General features: G+C 53.4%; 3 protein-coding genes across 4 annotated transcripts in view; all 3 read right to left on the bottom strand.

Annotated features, from left to right (window-relative positions):
• Positions 1 to 7,737: 7,737 nt before the first annotated feature.
• TMEM95 (transmembrane protein 95) lies at positions 7,738 to 9,281 on the bottom strand. The gene is made up of 7 exons (XM_055405520.2): positions 9,095 to 9,281; positions 8,812 to 8,868; positions 8,537 to 8,617; positions 8,416 to 8,436; positions 8,207 to 8,287; positions 8,004 to 8,091; positions 7,738 to 7,876 (listed from the first exon to the last, which is right to left on the bottom strand). The coding sequence occupies exons 1-7, from the start codon at positions 9,261 to 9,263 to the stop codon at positions 7,849 to 7,851; spliced, it is 525 nt and encodes a 174-aa protein (XP_055261495.1). The 5' UTR covers positions 9,264 to 9,281; the 3' UTR covers positions 7,738 to 7,848.
• Positions 9,282 to 11,037: 1,756 nt separating this feature from the next.
• KCTD11 (potassium channel tetramerization domain containing 11) lies at positions 11,038 to 12,947 on the bottom strand. The gene is made up of 2 exons (XM_088828860.1): positions 12,115 to 12,947; positions 11,038 to 11,755 (listed from the first exon to the last, which is right to left on the bottom strand). The coding sequence occupies exon 2, from the start codon at positions 11,748 to 11,750 to the stop codon at positions 11,052 to 11,054; it is 699 nt and encodes a 232-aa protein (XP_088684986.1). The 5' UTR covers positions 11,751 to 11,755; positions 12,115 to 12,947; the 3' UTR covers positions 11,038 to 11,051.
• Positions 12,948 to 13,205: 258 nt separating this feature from the next.
• The window catches only part of ACAP1 (ArfGAP with coiled-coil, ankyrin repeat and PH domains 1), an 11,710-nt gene continuing 9,787 nt past the window's right edge, over positions 13,206 to 15,128 (bottom strand). For both annotated transcript variants that reach the window (XM_055405423.2, XM_055405417.2), the window contains 5 exons: positions 14,946 to 15,118; positions 14,305 to 14,414; positions 14,109 to 14,219; positions 13,699 to 13,748; positions 13,206 to 13,388 (listed from right to left, as the gene is read on the bottom strand). In XM_055405423.2, the coding sequence (XP_055261398.1) occupies positions 13,288 to 13,388; positions 13,699 to 13,748; positions 14,109 to 14,219; positions 14,305 to 14,414; positions 14,946 to 15,118 (545 nt within the window). In that variant the 3' untranslated portion in view covers positions 13,206 to 13,287. The remainder of the gene's footprint in view (positions 13,389 to 13,698; positions 13,749 to 14,108; positions 14,220 to 14,304; positions 14,415 to 14,945; positions 15,119 to 15,128) is intronic.

Genomic DNA, 15,128 nt, shown 5'->3' with positions numbered 1-15,128 from the left:
GCAGATAACAGATGTGATTGTTCCCTGCACATCTCTCATCTCTGATTTGCTATGGCCTGGCTCCACATGGGAGGGGCTGGATCTGTCAGGTGTCCTAAGGTACCTGGGACAGTGTAGGCCTATAATAGGTACAGTGCATATTGTCTGTGAAGAAGTCTGCTTAGTCTTACTGCCTAGCCCTGGGTGGTGAAAAGCGTGGAGTCCTGACTGCTAGATCGCCAGGGAATTCCCCAGCAATTACTATTCCGATTTCTAAAACCCAGAGATAGTTTCTGCCTGCTCTTGACCTTTCGGTCAACGGAATCACACACTGTTTATTGTTTGCATTTGGCTTCTTTCACTCAACATTTTTTTGTTTGGTTGGGGTTTTTCTTTTTTCCCAAATTTGTATTTATTTATTTTTAGCTGTGCTGGGTCTTTGTTGCTGTTGGGAGGGCTTTCTCTAGTTGCTGAGAGAGGGGGCTACTCTAGTTGTGGTGGTTGGGCTTCTCATTGCAGTGACTTCTCGTTGCGGAGCATGGGCTCTAAGTTTCGCAAATTATAGAGCACAGGCTCAGTAGTTGTGGCCAGTGGGCTTAGTTACCCTGTGGCATGTGGGATCTTCCTGGCGCAGAGATTGAACCTGTGTCCCCTCCATCGGCAAGCAGATTCTTAACCACTGGACCGCCAGGGAAGTCCCTTGTCCAGTTTCTTGATGGGAAGCACAGTAGTTCCATGAGCATCTTCAGGAAAGAGCAGGTGAAACCTGATTTTCCTCTGGATGTCCAGTGTCCTCACAGATCTGGGTGCACTGGAAGTCCTCTGGGTATTGAATGAATGGAGCACATGTGGAGCACACGGTGGGATATGAAGGCCGATGCAGCCAGAGACGCTGGCAGAAGCCAAACAAGGTGTCAGATCATCCTTCCAGCAGACTTTCACTGTGCCAGGTTCTGGGGACCCAGGTGAACAAGCTGGCATGGTCCCTGAGCTGATTGGGTTCAGTCTGCAGGGCCTTGCAGAACACGCTCAGGAGGTCAGGCCTTTCCTTAGGACTTTGGTACCCCCTGAAAAGTTTTAATGGGAGTGACAGAACCAACCCGAGGTGTAAAGAGGCTGGGAAAAGGTGAGAGAGAAAAAGGAGGGAACTCAAGGAAGAGGCTCTGACCATTGGCTTAGGGGAGAGAGGCTGCCCTGCTGGCCTTGGTGTGGGATGGAAAGGAGACTGAGGAAGGGGTGCTCCTGACTGAACTCTTGGCCTGGTTCCTCTGTGCTTCAGCAGGAAACCAGAGGCAGAGGCTCCACCCACCTTTGTCTTTGACTTGGAAAAAAACCCCAGGAAATCAGAGGCCTCTTTATCCCCCTTTGTTTCTTATTTTTGGAGTTAAGCGTCTCTCCTCCACACATTTGCCAATAAAGATGATGGAGTATGGGGGAGCAGAGCCTGATGATTCTCACCCCCGCCTTGGGAGGCCTGCCTCCAGGCTGAGATGGGGTGTCCTGCTAACACTTAAATTTGGAGGCCAAGAGCACCACCCTCTCCAGCTGCCTTTCCCCAACTTCTGCCTGGCCCTGCAGGCTCTGCATCTGAGAAAGATGAGCACATTCACACCACCAGAGCCAAGTCTTTCCCCACAGGGCAGAGAACCAGGAGGACAAGCAGAGAGGGCGGCCCGGTGGCCAACCTCCCCTCCCCCACCTTGGGTTTGGCAGACAGGTAGGACCCATCCTTCTGCAGGAACCATCCTGGTGCCTCTGCCTTTTCTCTTTCTGCCCTGATCCCTGAGATCACTGAGCTTTTCCCCTTCTCCCTGACCACATCAACCTCTCAGCAGGGAAAAGCCCCCCAACATTCTGGTTCTCTCTCTCCTCTGAGCCTTTGCACGACTATTCCCTCTTCTTGAAAGTCTTCCCACCCTTCTCCAAATCTGGCCTTGCTAAGTGCAGGCAGCCCACCCCTAATCTGGTCTGGACTCCTCCCTGCACCCTAAGATCCTTGTGCTTTCTTCTTATTGCACTCATTGCTCTGATAGAATTTGCCAGTAACTTGTCTGTCTCTCCTGCTAGATTCCAAGCTCCAGGTAGAAAATGACTTCATCTTGTCTGGCTATGTCCCCCATGCCCAGTATGGTGTCTGACTCATATGATAAGTGCTCAGTAACCTTTGTTGAACAAATGGACGAGACAGAGTCATCTGGATAGAGTGAAGCAAAGGAGATTTTTGACATCAGGAGCTCCTTTGGTGGGAGTGATGGGGATGGGAGTTTCTAAACTTAATCCATAAGTATTCTCCTGGTGAACCCACCCATGCCCCCTCCCCACATGACACTCCCTGGCCCCACATAGTTAGCTCTCCCCAGACCCTTGAGTAACATCCTCTTGTTCTGTCACCCCATCTCCATCTCCCAGGACCCTGAAGTCCCATTCTTTTCCAGTTTACATTTGCCTCACTAGTTAATGGCGTTACCTGCCCACTACCTTGTATCTATCTGACGGTTTTCTTTCCAAAGTGGAAGCAGTCTTAAATCTGCCATATTCCGACAGGCTTATAATGGAGCTGAGGGCCTTTACAGAGCAGTAGCTCTGGACATCCCAGGTGGTCCAGTGGCTAAGACTCTAAGCTCCAATGCAGGGGGCTCAGGTTCAATCCCTGGTCAGGGAACTAAATCCCATATAGCGAAACTAAGAGTTTGCATGCTGCAACTAAAAATCCCACTTCCTGCAACTAAGATCTATTGCAGCCTAATTAATTATTATTATTTTTTAAACCAGTAACTGAGAGCTCACTTCTGGAGTACCTGAGTTTGGATCCCAGCTTGATCACTTACCATCCTATAAATCTGGGCAAGTTACTTCATGTTTGTACACCTCTGTTTCCTCATCTTCAAGATGAGATTATTAGGAGTATCTACCTTGCGGGGTTATTGAAGAATTAACTGTGCCCATGTGTGTGGTAGCCGGTCTCCAAATCAGCTCCCAGTGAACCTCCCTAGCTGGTGTCACAGTGTCGTGCCTTTCCACAATGACCTGTGTAATCACTGGGGTTCCCAGATAGTGCAGTAGTAAAGAACCTGCCTGCCAATGCAGAAGATGCAAGAGACACAAGTTCGATCCATGGGTCGGGAAGATCCCTGGAGAAAGGAATAGCAACCCACTCTAGTATTATTGCCTGGAGAATCCCATGGACAAGGAGCCTGACATGCTATAGTCCATGGGGTCACAAAGAGTGTAATCAATGGGATATTGTGAGGATGGTGTGTGACTTCAGAGCTAAGTAGTGAAAGGCAGTGTGGCTTCCACCTCCCTCTCTTGGATCACTCACTCTGGAGGAGGCCAGCCACCATGTCCTGAGGACAATCAAGCAGCCCAGTGGAGAAGCTTCACTTGTCGAGAAGTTGAGGGCTCCTGCCATCGGCTGACACCAGCCAGCCAGACAGACATTTGAGTGAGCCATCTTGGAATCTTGAAACCTGATCCACTAGCCTTTAGATGTCTGAAACCCTGACCTACATCAGGACAACATCCTCACCAGAAACTCTGAGCTGGAAACACCCATTTTAGCTGCTTCTGAATTTCTGATTCACAGAAACCATGAGATAATAAGGGTTTACTGTTTCAGACAATTGAGTTTTAGACTAATTTGTTACACAGCTATAGGTAACTAACACATAGTCTGACACAGTCTCCATACCTGTTAACCATCATTAACTCCATCTTACAGGTAGGAAGACTGAAGCTCAGGCTGGTGAACTGATGTTCTTCATGTACATATACAGCTATTAATAGGAAGTGGCAGTGCCGGCATATCCTCAACCCAGGGCTTTTATTTTTTAAATTTTGTTATTACTTTTGACCACACTACCATGGCATGCAGTATCTTAGCTCCCTGACCAGGGATCATTGAACCCAAGTTCCCTGCAGTAGAAGCACCAAGTCTTAACCACTGGGCCCCAAGGAAAGTCCCAACCCAGGGCTTTTAGTGCCAGGTTCTAGGCTCTTATTTCTGCCCCACCATCCCAGTTATCCATTGTTGAGTAACAATACCTAGTGGCATTAAGTAACTATTTTTTTATGCTCTGGACTTTGTGTCTGGAACTCCAACAGGACACTGTGGGAATGGTTTATCTCTGCTCTACTATGTCTGCGGCCTTGGGCGGAAAACCTGACAGTCTGGGGATGATGATCTGAGAGCAGAGGGCTGCGTTACTTACACATCTGGCAGCAGATACTGGCTTTTGGCCAAATCCCTCCATGGGGACCCTTAAAATAGCCCGGGCATCCTCATAGCATGACAACTGAGTTCCAGAGTGAGTGTCCCAAAAGTAGAAGGTGACAGATTTTTAAGGCCTGGACTCAGAAAGTGGCTCAGTGTCACTTCTGCCACATTCAGGGAGCCAGCTAGCCATGGAACCCAGGTTCAAGGGAAGGATACATAGCACCTACCTCTAGGCAGGCAGCATGTCAGAGAGCATGGGGCCATTGTTTAAAACTGCCACACCCACAGCAGCCTCCTGATTGCTGAGGGATTCGGGAAAGCCGTCCCTGCCCTGACAGGTCACACTCTGGTAGGCTGGCCTCACGTGCACAAAACAAACACTAACTCTACCAGCCTCCTGTGTGAAGGGTTCACGAAGGGCTTGCCCAGGGAAGACATACTGCAAGGGTTCAGAGAAGGTGCTGGAGTCCTCAGTGACACTTCCTGGCATGTACCATGTGCCAGGCTCTGAGGAAACAGACCCAGAACCTTAAGCAGTGGCTTTAGAGAGTAGTGTGTGGTACCTAGGTAAACAGGTGCCACACAAGAGAAGCCTGGAGCAGACTCACTCCACTTGGCCTCAGGGGCTCAGAGAAGGTTTCTCAGAAGAGGGGATATCTGAGCCAAAGGAAAAAGTCTTTCCAGATAGAGGAGCAAGTCTGGGCAAAGGAAGGAGATATGAGGTAACAGTATTTGGGCAGCTAGAAGTGATTCAGGGTGGCTGTGGGGTGGGCAGAGCTGAGGTGAAGTCCCAGGGGACACCAGGGGATCAGATTCCAAGAAGCATTACAAGAAGTTAAACCTAATAAATCCCAGGAGTGGGAGGAAGATAGGTCTAGAAAGGTGGACGTGTGGTGTCTGAGATGCCAGTGGGGCATTCAAGCAGGATTCCAGCTCTGTGTCTAGACAGTTCTGGCCTGAGGACTAAAGAAGACGAGGGGATCTGCCGGTGGAGAGTCTTGAATGTCAGGATCAAGGGCCAGCTCTATATTCTATAGGCAAAGACAAGCTAGGGAAGGTTTTCAGTAAGAGATTATAATGGATAATACTTAATGAGGGCCCATTACATGTTGGGCAAAGTCCCAAACATTTTATATGAACTGATTTGGACCTCACAGTCATTCTGTAAGGAAAGTGCCGCTGCATTGAATTTAAGATATTTTCAATTGTAATATATACCGTTATACTATGACATGTCTTCAATTTAAAATGGGTTCTTCAGAGATGTTAAAATGTAGATCGAAGGAAAAAAGGCCAAGGAATCAAAGAAATACATGATCCGCATTTAAAACATGAGGAAACAGGAACAGAAAAATAACTTTTCCAGTGTTTGGTAAGTGCCAGAGCCAGGATTTGAAATCGGGCAGCCCAACTCCAGAGCCCAAGTTTTCAAGCATCATTTGATGCTGGACAGGAGGGTCGAGTGATGTGGAGTTTTAAGAAGACCAGTGTGTAAAAAAAAAAAAAAAGAAGAAGACCAGTGTGGGGACTTCCCTGGTGGGCCAGTGGTTAAAAATCTGCCTTCCAATGCAGGGGGCACAGGTTCAAGCCCTGGTTGGGGGACTAACATCCCACAAGCAGCAGGCCAATTAAGCCCATGCACGAAAACTAGAGTCCCTACCCCACAATTAAGATCCAGCACAGCCAGGAAAATAAATATTAAAAAAAAAACCAAAAAAACAGTGTGGCTGATAAGGGTGCAGAGTGGGCTTTAGGGGAGTGAGCAGAGTCAGATGCACATTTGGGAGACTGGGCTCCACAAGGAGAAAGAGGGTTCCAGAGAGGGCTGGAGCCCATAGAGCAGGAGGAGGGGCAGAGAGGAGCAAGGTCCTTCAGAGATGGGCAAAACTGTGGACCCACTGCATGTTGGATGTGAGAAGGACAACTCTAAAATGCTGAGCCTGGAAACAAGGTACATTCTTGAGGGGCTTGAGACAGCTCCTGGAGACAAAGGAGAGCTGCTGTGGCTGGGGCGTCAGCAGGACACTTCTCACCCCAGTGTGGGCGGCAGTGTTGTCCGGTGCCTGGCTGGCAATCACTTAGTATTTATCAAATGAATGAATGTTTCAATTGTTATATGAGCTTGGGCATACCATATGATCTCTGGGTTCCATTTGTTGGTATAAAATAAAAGCATTGGACTAGAATGTGTAAAACAAAATGGAAGGTGTTTCTCAAGAAGGGATAAATTACTCCTTTCTCTTTATCCCCAGCACCTTTACAGATTCCCCCAAACAGTGGTTCTAACCCTGGCTGGCTGTAAATTAGATCAACTGAGGCCCCATATGAGACCACTAAACTCCGAATCTCTGGAGACAAGACCCAGCAACAGGTAGTTTTTTTAAGATGACCAGATGACTCTACATGTGGTCTCCCACGTGGCGCTAGTGGTAAAAAACCCACCTGCCAACACAGGAGGCATAAGAGACGCAGGTTCCATCCCTGGGTAGGGAAGATCCCCTGGAAGAGGGGATGGTAACCCACTCCAGTATTCTTGCCTGGAGAATCCCATGGACAGAAGAGCTTGGTGGGCTACAGTCCATAGGGTCACAGAGTTGGACACGACTGAAGTGACTTAGCACGGACACACGCAGCTGGTTGAGAACTTGGAGCTTCAGTTCCAGTTTGAAAACCATGGGGCTGTGTAAAAGCAAGGATCCCTCCCAGGCCTAGGCCCTTGGACTGTGACTTATAGTTGGAGACAGGCCTTTCTTTTCATGTCCCATCTCCCATCCCCCGAATCTAAACTCCTGAAAATCAAGAGACCAGACACCAGGGTTTCTCAACCACACACTGCTGACTGTTCAGACGGGATCATTCTTTGTCCTGGAGGGCATTCCCATGCATTTTCAGATGTTTACCAGTATCCCTGGTCTCTAACAATTAGATACCAGTACTACATTCCCCACCCCCCCATCAAAACCATCAAAAACATCTCCTCCGGTGCAAAATTCCCACCTTCACAAGTTGAGAACCACTGTGCTACATGAACCTCCCTCTCCCCCAGCCCTCCCCCATTGCAGAGACAAGGCAGAGGCGAGGCCATTTGACAGCACGTTTAGTTGAGCCTGGCAGGAGGGAGGCCTCTCTCTGTGGGAGGCTTCACAATGTTAAATGGAAGGGGAGCATGCCAGCAGGCTGACTGATGTGGTCTCACTCTAGGGGAGGGACTTTTCCAGAACACTCATTCCCGGATTCCCAATCAGTCACAGGAAGGCCAAGAGGAGTTTCTGGGGCCTGGCAGCCCCCCCACGTTCCAGGAACAGGCAGAAGTGGGTGTGGGAGTGGTGGTGAGCAGAGGGGATTCTTTCCTTCTGTAGATATTTTCCTGGCACGGGGACTGCCCCCATCTGATTGGTTGAGGGATGAAGGGGAGGTGCTTTCCAGCTGTGGGTGCCTGGGTCCCTGGAGACTATCTGACACTGGGACTATGGGGTATGTCTGGGTATCAGGGTCTGGAAGATTGAACCACTTGGGGCTGGAACTAAGGGTCTGGCTGTCCCCCGCCCTCCCCACCCCACCCCACCTCACCCCCAACCCCAAGAGAGAAGTGGACGTGTGGGCACACGAGCTCCTTAGAACTGGAGGCTAGGCTCTGTCCTCGTTTACACAAGTCAACTTTTTGCTTGGAAGTAGTTGTACCTGAGGGAAAACAGAGGGTGGGAGGCCTGGGAAGGGAGGAGGGAAGGGCCGCGAGGGCAGGAGGAAGGATGAGGGGGTACTGGTGGGAGGTGGTGAGGCTGTCTCCCACCCTGATCCCCCAACTCACTCCACCGCGAGGCTCAGAACACTCAGGAGCAGGGCAGTTCCGCACACAAAGAGGAGCAGGATCCGAGCTTCCCAAAGATCGTGACTTCCTACAGGGGACCCAGGAGGCAGTGAGTGATCCCGGGTACCACACCTATCGATGCTGGGGGAGACTCGGAGCTCAGAGATCTGGGTGGGGGTGAGGCAGAGGTGGGAAGTAAGGACCTGGGAAGCAGCGCTTTCGGGGCCAACAGTACACCTCGAAGCCCTGGCAGGTGGAACAGTTGTACAGGATGGTGCTGCCCCCTGCAGGAGACAGTAGGACCAGCAGTGTGGCGGAAAGCCTCCGTTTCTGCTTCCACCGCCCTCCCTGACGGCTCTCCTCAGGTGCCCCAAGCACCTGGCTCTCGCTATCCCTTCCCTTTCCTACTCACGGCAGGCGGGAGGGCAGAGAGCTGAAATGAAAGACAAGGCAGGGTGGGAGCGGATGAGCTCAGCCATACACCCTTTTGCCCAAGGACCTAGGCACCCCTTGGTCCTTCCCCACATCCGTACCTTCTCTGTTGTACTCCCGGAGCTTGGTCTTTTGAAGCCATTGCCAATATGAAGGGAGTGAGTAGAGAGACCCTTTGATCTCTGGAGAGGCAGAAAGCAGCTAGAGTGCCCAGGGCCTCAGCAGGGCTGGTTCACCTCCACCCCTTCACCCAGCACCACCCCATCACGCTCTCCTGTCTCCATCTGCCCTCCACCCTTCCCTACTCCACCTCCCCAGCCGCCTCCTTGGTTGTGCCTTCCAAGCCCCTAGGTTGTGCCTTCTCCCTTGACTTCACCCATGACTCTCAGGACTCTGTGAGTCTTCTCTGTGATTTTGTTCAAGGACGCATCATCTGTGGAGATAGGTAAGGACCAGGTGATTCCTTCATTGACCTGGAAGGAGGTTCTGGGCCCTTTCCCAGGGTCCAAAGAAGCTCTCCCAGAGGGAGCATAAAGTGTGTCCAGAGAGGGCTGTGGACTGCAGAGATGGCTGAGAGGCAGAGCTGGGAGGCCACTTGCAGGCCCCTTGGGGCACAGGGGTGACTGTTGCTAGGTCCATCCCTGGATGTCTGATTTTACCTAAGGCAAAGGCCGAGAATGTCCAGGAGACCTCACAGTCCTTCCACTGGACCTCCATCTGGCTGCAAAGCCAAGCCAGGCGGCCCGACAACTCACGATCTGGGAAGCGGCAGAAGACACAGGCCTCAACGGCTGCCAGGAAGATCCCACCTAGTGCCAGTGTCCACATGAGGCCTGCTGGGGGGTGCTAGAGGGAGGGCTGGCCCCACCTAGGCTGGGAAGGCATTGGAATGCTCTGTGATCCTGGTTCCAGCTCTTTGTCCGGAGGTTCTAGAGTATTCTAGCACAGTGACACTGCCCCATCTCTGGCTGGGGTAAACTTGGGGCCCAATGAATTGGGGACTGGAAGAATATTCTTCTAATGGGAGGTGGATAGAGAAAGCAGGGCTTCTGCTATACCCCCAACCTAGCCCTCAGCAGCCTTCATGAGTTTGTGATTCCAAAAGCAATTTTATTTTTCTTCCTGTAAATCATGACCAGGGATAAATAGTAAGTGACTCCCCAGTGAAGAAGCTGTTTGTAAGTATCCCATACTCCCAGGGACTCAGAAACCCATCCCTGTCCACATCCTCCCCCACTCTTTCAAACTCTTCTGTTCCTCTCTTCTTCGCCCTGAGCAGCCTTGGGCCTTCCCCAGCTATCTCCTAGCAACAGGCTCATGGTTGCCTTAGCAACAGAGAGTTCTATACAGGCCTCCAAGGCCCAGCTAAGCCCAGTGACTTCTCTTACCTCTCATTAGAAGATCCTAGTGCTAAGGGTCGGACATGACTGAGCGACTTCGCTTTCACTTTTCACTTTCACACATTGGAGAAGGAGATGGCAACCACTCCAGTGTTCTTGCCTAGAGAATCCCAGGGACGGGGGAGCCTGGTGGGCTTTCGTCTATGGGGTCACACAGAGTCAGACACGACTGAAGTGACTTAGCAGTAGCAGCAGCAGTGACTCAAAGCTCAGCAGGCCCCTCCTGCCTACGTGGATGTGTGAAGCACATGTGCACACACACCCCTTGTGATTAAACTAATTGTCAGTCTACTCACACCCATACCACAGACACACCTGGTACCAAAACAGTTGCTGGGCAACCGCAAACAGGCCTGGACATGCAGAGGCCACAGAAAGACCAGCACACAGACACCACCTCCAGCAACATGGCTGAGAGCCAGGATGCAGGGATCCACGCATCAGTCAGAGCCAGTGGCTCACAGGCACGTACCACATGCAGGAAGGAAGGCCAGGACCCAAGAAGATGCCCCGTTCCTCCCTGTAGCCAGCCCCTCCTTCAACATGGGATTCTTTAAAACACCTGGATCTCCAGAGGGACGCTCCAGCCCCACTGTCCATGGGGATTCTCCTAGCTCCCTTATGCCAACCTAAGGTGGGGTGTAGCCCTCCCTGTCTTCCTCCGTGGTGGCTTAGGACACGGCAAAGAACCTCCCTTCCCATATTTCACAGTGTTCTAACCTCTCATTTGTCAGGCCAGGTGAGGCCACCATCTCCAGAAGTCACAGTCCAGGAGACCACATTAGAACAATCCAAAGTTCCTCTTTCCCTCAGACCTCACCGTCCTTCCACAGTCCTGCTAAGTTGAGCCTGGGCAGAGAAGCATACCTGCTTTTCCAGACTCTGAATACTGAGCTCCAAGCAAGGAAACACCAAAAGTCCCCAGACTCAGGGAGGACCAGCCAGGGACGTCTCCCCAGCCCTCCCAGGATCGGCTCCAGTCCAGACCCACTGATTTCGTGGGCTCTTGGTAAGCTCCCTCCAGTGTGGGGATTCCTGTCCATACCTGGGCTCTCCAGTCAGGTGCAGTGGGGCCTCTGACTCTCAAAGCTCCCAGAGCAGAGCTAGGAAAAGGCCTCAAGAGAATCTTCAACCCCTTTACCGACCCATTCTTTCTCCCCCCACCCCCACCCCTCCATGAAGTCAAACTGAGGGCAGCATTCCCAGGTCTCAGTTCCTAGTGCCGAACAAAGCGTAGAGATCGGGAGTTGAGCAGGTCTTCAGGGTCAGGGAAAACAGAGTCGAGACGGAAGCCGTGTTCCAGAGCCACCCGCAGCACCTCCTCCAGGAAGCTGGGCGTGCCCACCACCTCCCGTGGCTCTCCTGGTGCCCCGGTCCACAGTGGCTGCAGCCCTAGTCTGCGGTACTCCACTTCAGGGAGTTCCGCGGGGCGGGGGGCCCATTCCAGATGGAAGTGTGGGCCTCCCTCTGCCCTGTCCTCATTGGTCACACCAAATCGGGCCCGCAGGGCACCCAGACACTCAGGATCAGTGCAGAAGAGATTGGCCCGGAAGGTGTCCACCTGGACAGAACTCAGCTCATAGTGGTGTGGGCCTCGACGAGCAGAGAAGTGCACCAGGCGGGGGCTGTTATCTACATCTGCGTGGAGCAGGGCGGCTGTGGGAGCCGGGGTCCCCCGAGAGGCCTCCAGTTCCCGTAGGGCATCCAGGAGGGGTCGGATCTGGTAAAAGTCCGCCTCTGCCCTGAGAAGCGCTGTCTCCCCATATCCAAGGGGCAGGTCTAGGCGGCCCAGCCGGAGGAAATTGAGGATGTGCCGGAAGGCCTTGCCATCTCGATCGATGAAGTAGTGGCCACCTCCCTGGGGATTGACGTTGGGGGTCATGGGGGTACCAGCCCTAAACATGGCCCCCAGCATGGAGTCTGGGAATCGAGTCAAGGTCTCCAACGTAGTGGAATATAACGTGCCCCCGACATTCAGGGTCACGGGGCCCCCAAAGGAGGGGGGCGAAGAGGGCACAGGAGGAGGAGAAATTTTGAGGAGTATAGAAGACACCGAAAGAGAAGAAAAGGCAGAACTTCTTGGATGTGTGCAGAACTGGGTGGTAAGGTTCAGACTGTCTCTTGAGTGGGAGGCACAGGTTGGAGTACAAGGCAGCAAGATTTGGGGCTCACCCTAGCTGCCTGGGTGGTGGGGGATGGTTTCTGGGCACAGAGATGCCGGAAAGGTCGAGAGAACGGATGAAAAGAGCGAAGGGAAGTCAGAGAAGTACGGAAGATACAGATCCACTTCTAGGTGGTCAGCGATTCTTTTTTGTGGTCTTCAGAAAGTGGTTTTCCAGAATCCAACCAGCAGGTGACGGTGGCGAGCACAAGGCCGACTCTGAAGGGTCCAGCTTCTCGGGCAGATGGCTGTCACGGTGGGCAAATCCACGCAGGGATCCGGGGGCCAGTTTGAGGCCTTGCCTTGCCTGACTCCGGCGCGGGTCCCAGGAGATGGAGGCGAGGCTGACCGGAGCCGATGGCGGGGGGTGCCTCTCTATCGGCTGGGGACCGCAGATGCACGTTCAGTACAAGCTGGGAGTGTACGAGGATTCCGATGGAAGCAGCCGAGAGTCTCGGGACTTGAGCGCCGACGCCTTCCTTGGGTTTCGCTGCAACCGCTTAAGTCCTCTCCACCCCCAGGAAGTGGCCTAAGGGCAGCGGCCGGGGGGCCCTTTAAGAGGCAGCCCCGCCCCCTGGGCGCCCCGCCCCCCGCCCCCGCCGGCCGAGCGCTGCTGGGTGGTGGTGGAAGCCGAGTGGCGGACCGGAGAGACGGGGCGGACAGGCTGCACCAGCGCACGCTAGCGGGGGTGGGGTCCGGAGGGTGACTCAGTCACGTCGTTCCGGATGTACCCGTGACGGCCCCACGGGCCCCCAGGTGTGCCCGACCTCACATCTGCAGTTCAGTGGATGCAAGCATCTCCTATCCCGCCGCTCAAGAAACTGAAGGCCGGCTCTGTTCCTTTTCTGTCGCTCCCGCGGGGAATTCCCGAGGGGGCGGGTGCTGAGCGTCCACATTCCAGGGATGCCTCCGGGCCAGGGTGGCCTGAGCCAGCCTCGCTATCCCTGCCGGATGCCAGCCGCCCCCCTCTCCCCAAGGCTAGACCCAACCCACGCCACGCAAGCAGCCTCTGCCTGGCCGGACGGGTCTGGCCACGTCGCCTGAGCCCGCAAGCCCCCGCCCTAGAGGCCTGAAGCTCCCACTTCACTCCCAGGAGTTGCCCCTCCAGTGACTCCAGTTCGAAAACTCCCAATCGCTCCTGCACCCCAGGAGTCACAGTGCCCTATATCTCACCAGCCGGATGGGGGTGGCCAATAAATGAACTTTGAAGAGCAAAGCACAAAGGCTTTAATGGAAAGGGCGGGCGGTGGGGAGGGAAGGGATGGGGGTGCGAGCCCTTGAAGGCCTGGGATCAAAGCGTGTGGAGGTCATGACTACGCCGGCTCAGCTTCTCCGGGTCGTCGGATGCCATGAGGGAGAAATCACGGAAGATGTCAAGATATGTCTCGTCTCCTGAGGGGAGGGATAAAGGGCTGAGAGGCTGGGTCCTAGCACGAATAGCACAATAGGGGCAGCCCGGCCTGGTAAGAGCACGCGCTTCCAATGTGGGTGGAGGAGATGTCTGTTCTGTCAGGGCAGCGCCCTCGCCCATTCTTTGCTTTGTTTCAAGGACCTGGAGCGTAGGATGCGCCCAATACGTATTTGTTGAATAAATAATGTAATTAATCAATGAAGCTGAGGACAGGGATTTGGGGACAGGTCACCAGGGGCCAGAAGCCCATAGTTAAAACGCTGTGCAGGGCGGAGGGGAGGTGTACTTTACCAGCCTGGCCCTGGGCCGCGTCGGCCTCCCTCATTTTTGCCAATCGTAGCCTAAGGGGGAGAGAATTAAGGAATGAATGACATTCTCACCCCACCCCCACCCCCACCTTCCCATCCTTTGAGCTGGGTTGTTTCATTCACCTGTTTCCCCAGGGTCTAGTACTTTAAAGATTCCTGACAACGTTAATGAATGATGCCTCTCTTAGAATAAATCCACCAAGGCAGGTGAGTTTATTCTGTCCTCTCCCCTTCCTACTCCGGGCCTCAATCAACACCTGAAGGAGCCTTTCTCAGTCTGGTCCAGGAGCTGGCCCCGCCCCTCCCCAGGCCCCGCGGCAAGCTGGGGTCTGGCGTGAGCCCCGCCCAAGTGGATAGTGCAAGCGCGAGCCCCGCCTCCCCAGGCACCCTCACAGAGTGACGATGTCAGCGTTGGCTGTTTCCACGGCGATGGTTAGGGGGTCTCTGCCTTCAGAGTCTCGAACTCCCAGATCGGCCCCCCGTTTCAGAAACAGGCAGGCCAGCCTGGACAAGATAGCCAAGTTCAGCCGGCCCCTCACCCCGTCTGGAGCCTTCCTCCCGAGGAGGCCATCATTCCTGTCGTCCCTACCCCGTGTGTCCAAGAATGGTCGCGTGGTGGAGCGGGCCCCGGCCTTGGTTGTCCACCTGGTTCACGCTTGCCCCGTTCTGGAGGAGAAACTCACAGGCCAGAAGAGAATTCTGCATGGAGAAACAGAGAATGGGGAGAGAACGTGGCAAATTAAAGAGACAAATTAAAAGATACTTTGGAGTCAGTTCAGTGGTATGGGATGGCTGGCTCTGCTTTTTTTTTTTTAAGCTTTATTTATCGGCCGAACCACCGGACTGTGGGATCTGTTCTCCAATAAGGGATTGAACCTGCAGTCCCTGCCTTGGAAGCATGGAATCTTAACCACTGGACCACCACCAGGTAAGTCCCTCTGCTCTGGCTCTTTACATGTATTACATCCATAGTATAGCCTAATAAGGCATGTTATCCCTATTTTACAGATGAGGAAACTGAGGCACAAGGAGGTTCACAGCTGTAAGTGGTGAGGGTCTGGATCCAAACCCAGGTTTCTCAGCCTCCAAATCTCACCCTCTTAGCAATCAGGCTCTACTGGTTATCACTCCCTAGGGGCTGGGGAGAAGGTTAAGAGCTGGGACCAAGGTCAGGAGAGGGAAGAGAGGAGGAGACTAAAGATGTTGTAGGGAGGTCACCAAGACTCTCACAGCAGCTGTGGCCTGGATCAGCGGTGTGGCATTCTCCTGACCCCCGTTGACCCAGTTGACATCGGCTCCATGGGCAAGGGCGTCAGCCATGGTGGGAAGGGATGGAGGGTGCCCAGCAGCTCGAAAGAGCAGGGCCCCAGGGTGCAGGCTCTCCAGGTCCTCAGAGCGGGGCTCTGTGAGGGG

The sequence above is a fragment of the Moschus berezovskii genome, chromosome 20, assembly GCF_049115385.1.
Source record: "Moschus berezovskii isolate FMDL1 chromosome 20, NW_MosBer_1.0, whole genome shotgun sequence".
NCBI classification, from domain to species: Eukaryota; Metazoa; Chordata; class Mammalia; order Artiodactyla; family Moschidae; genus Moschus; species Moschus berezovskii.
Note: the sequence above shows the minus strand (reverse complement) of the source record. Positions and strands in the feature narration are given on the sequence as shown.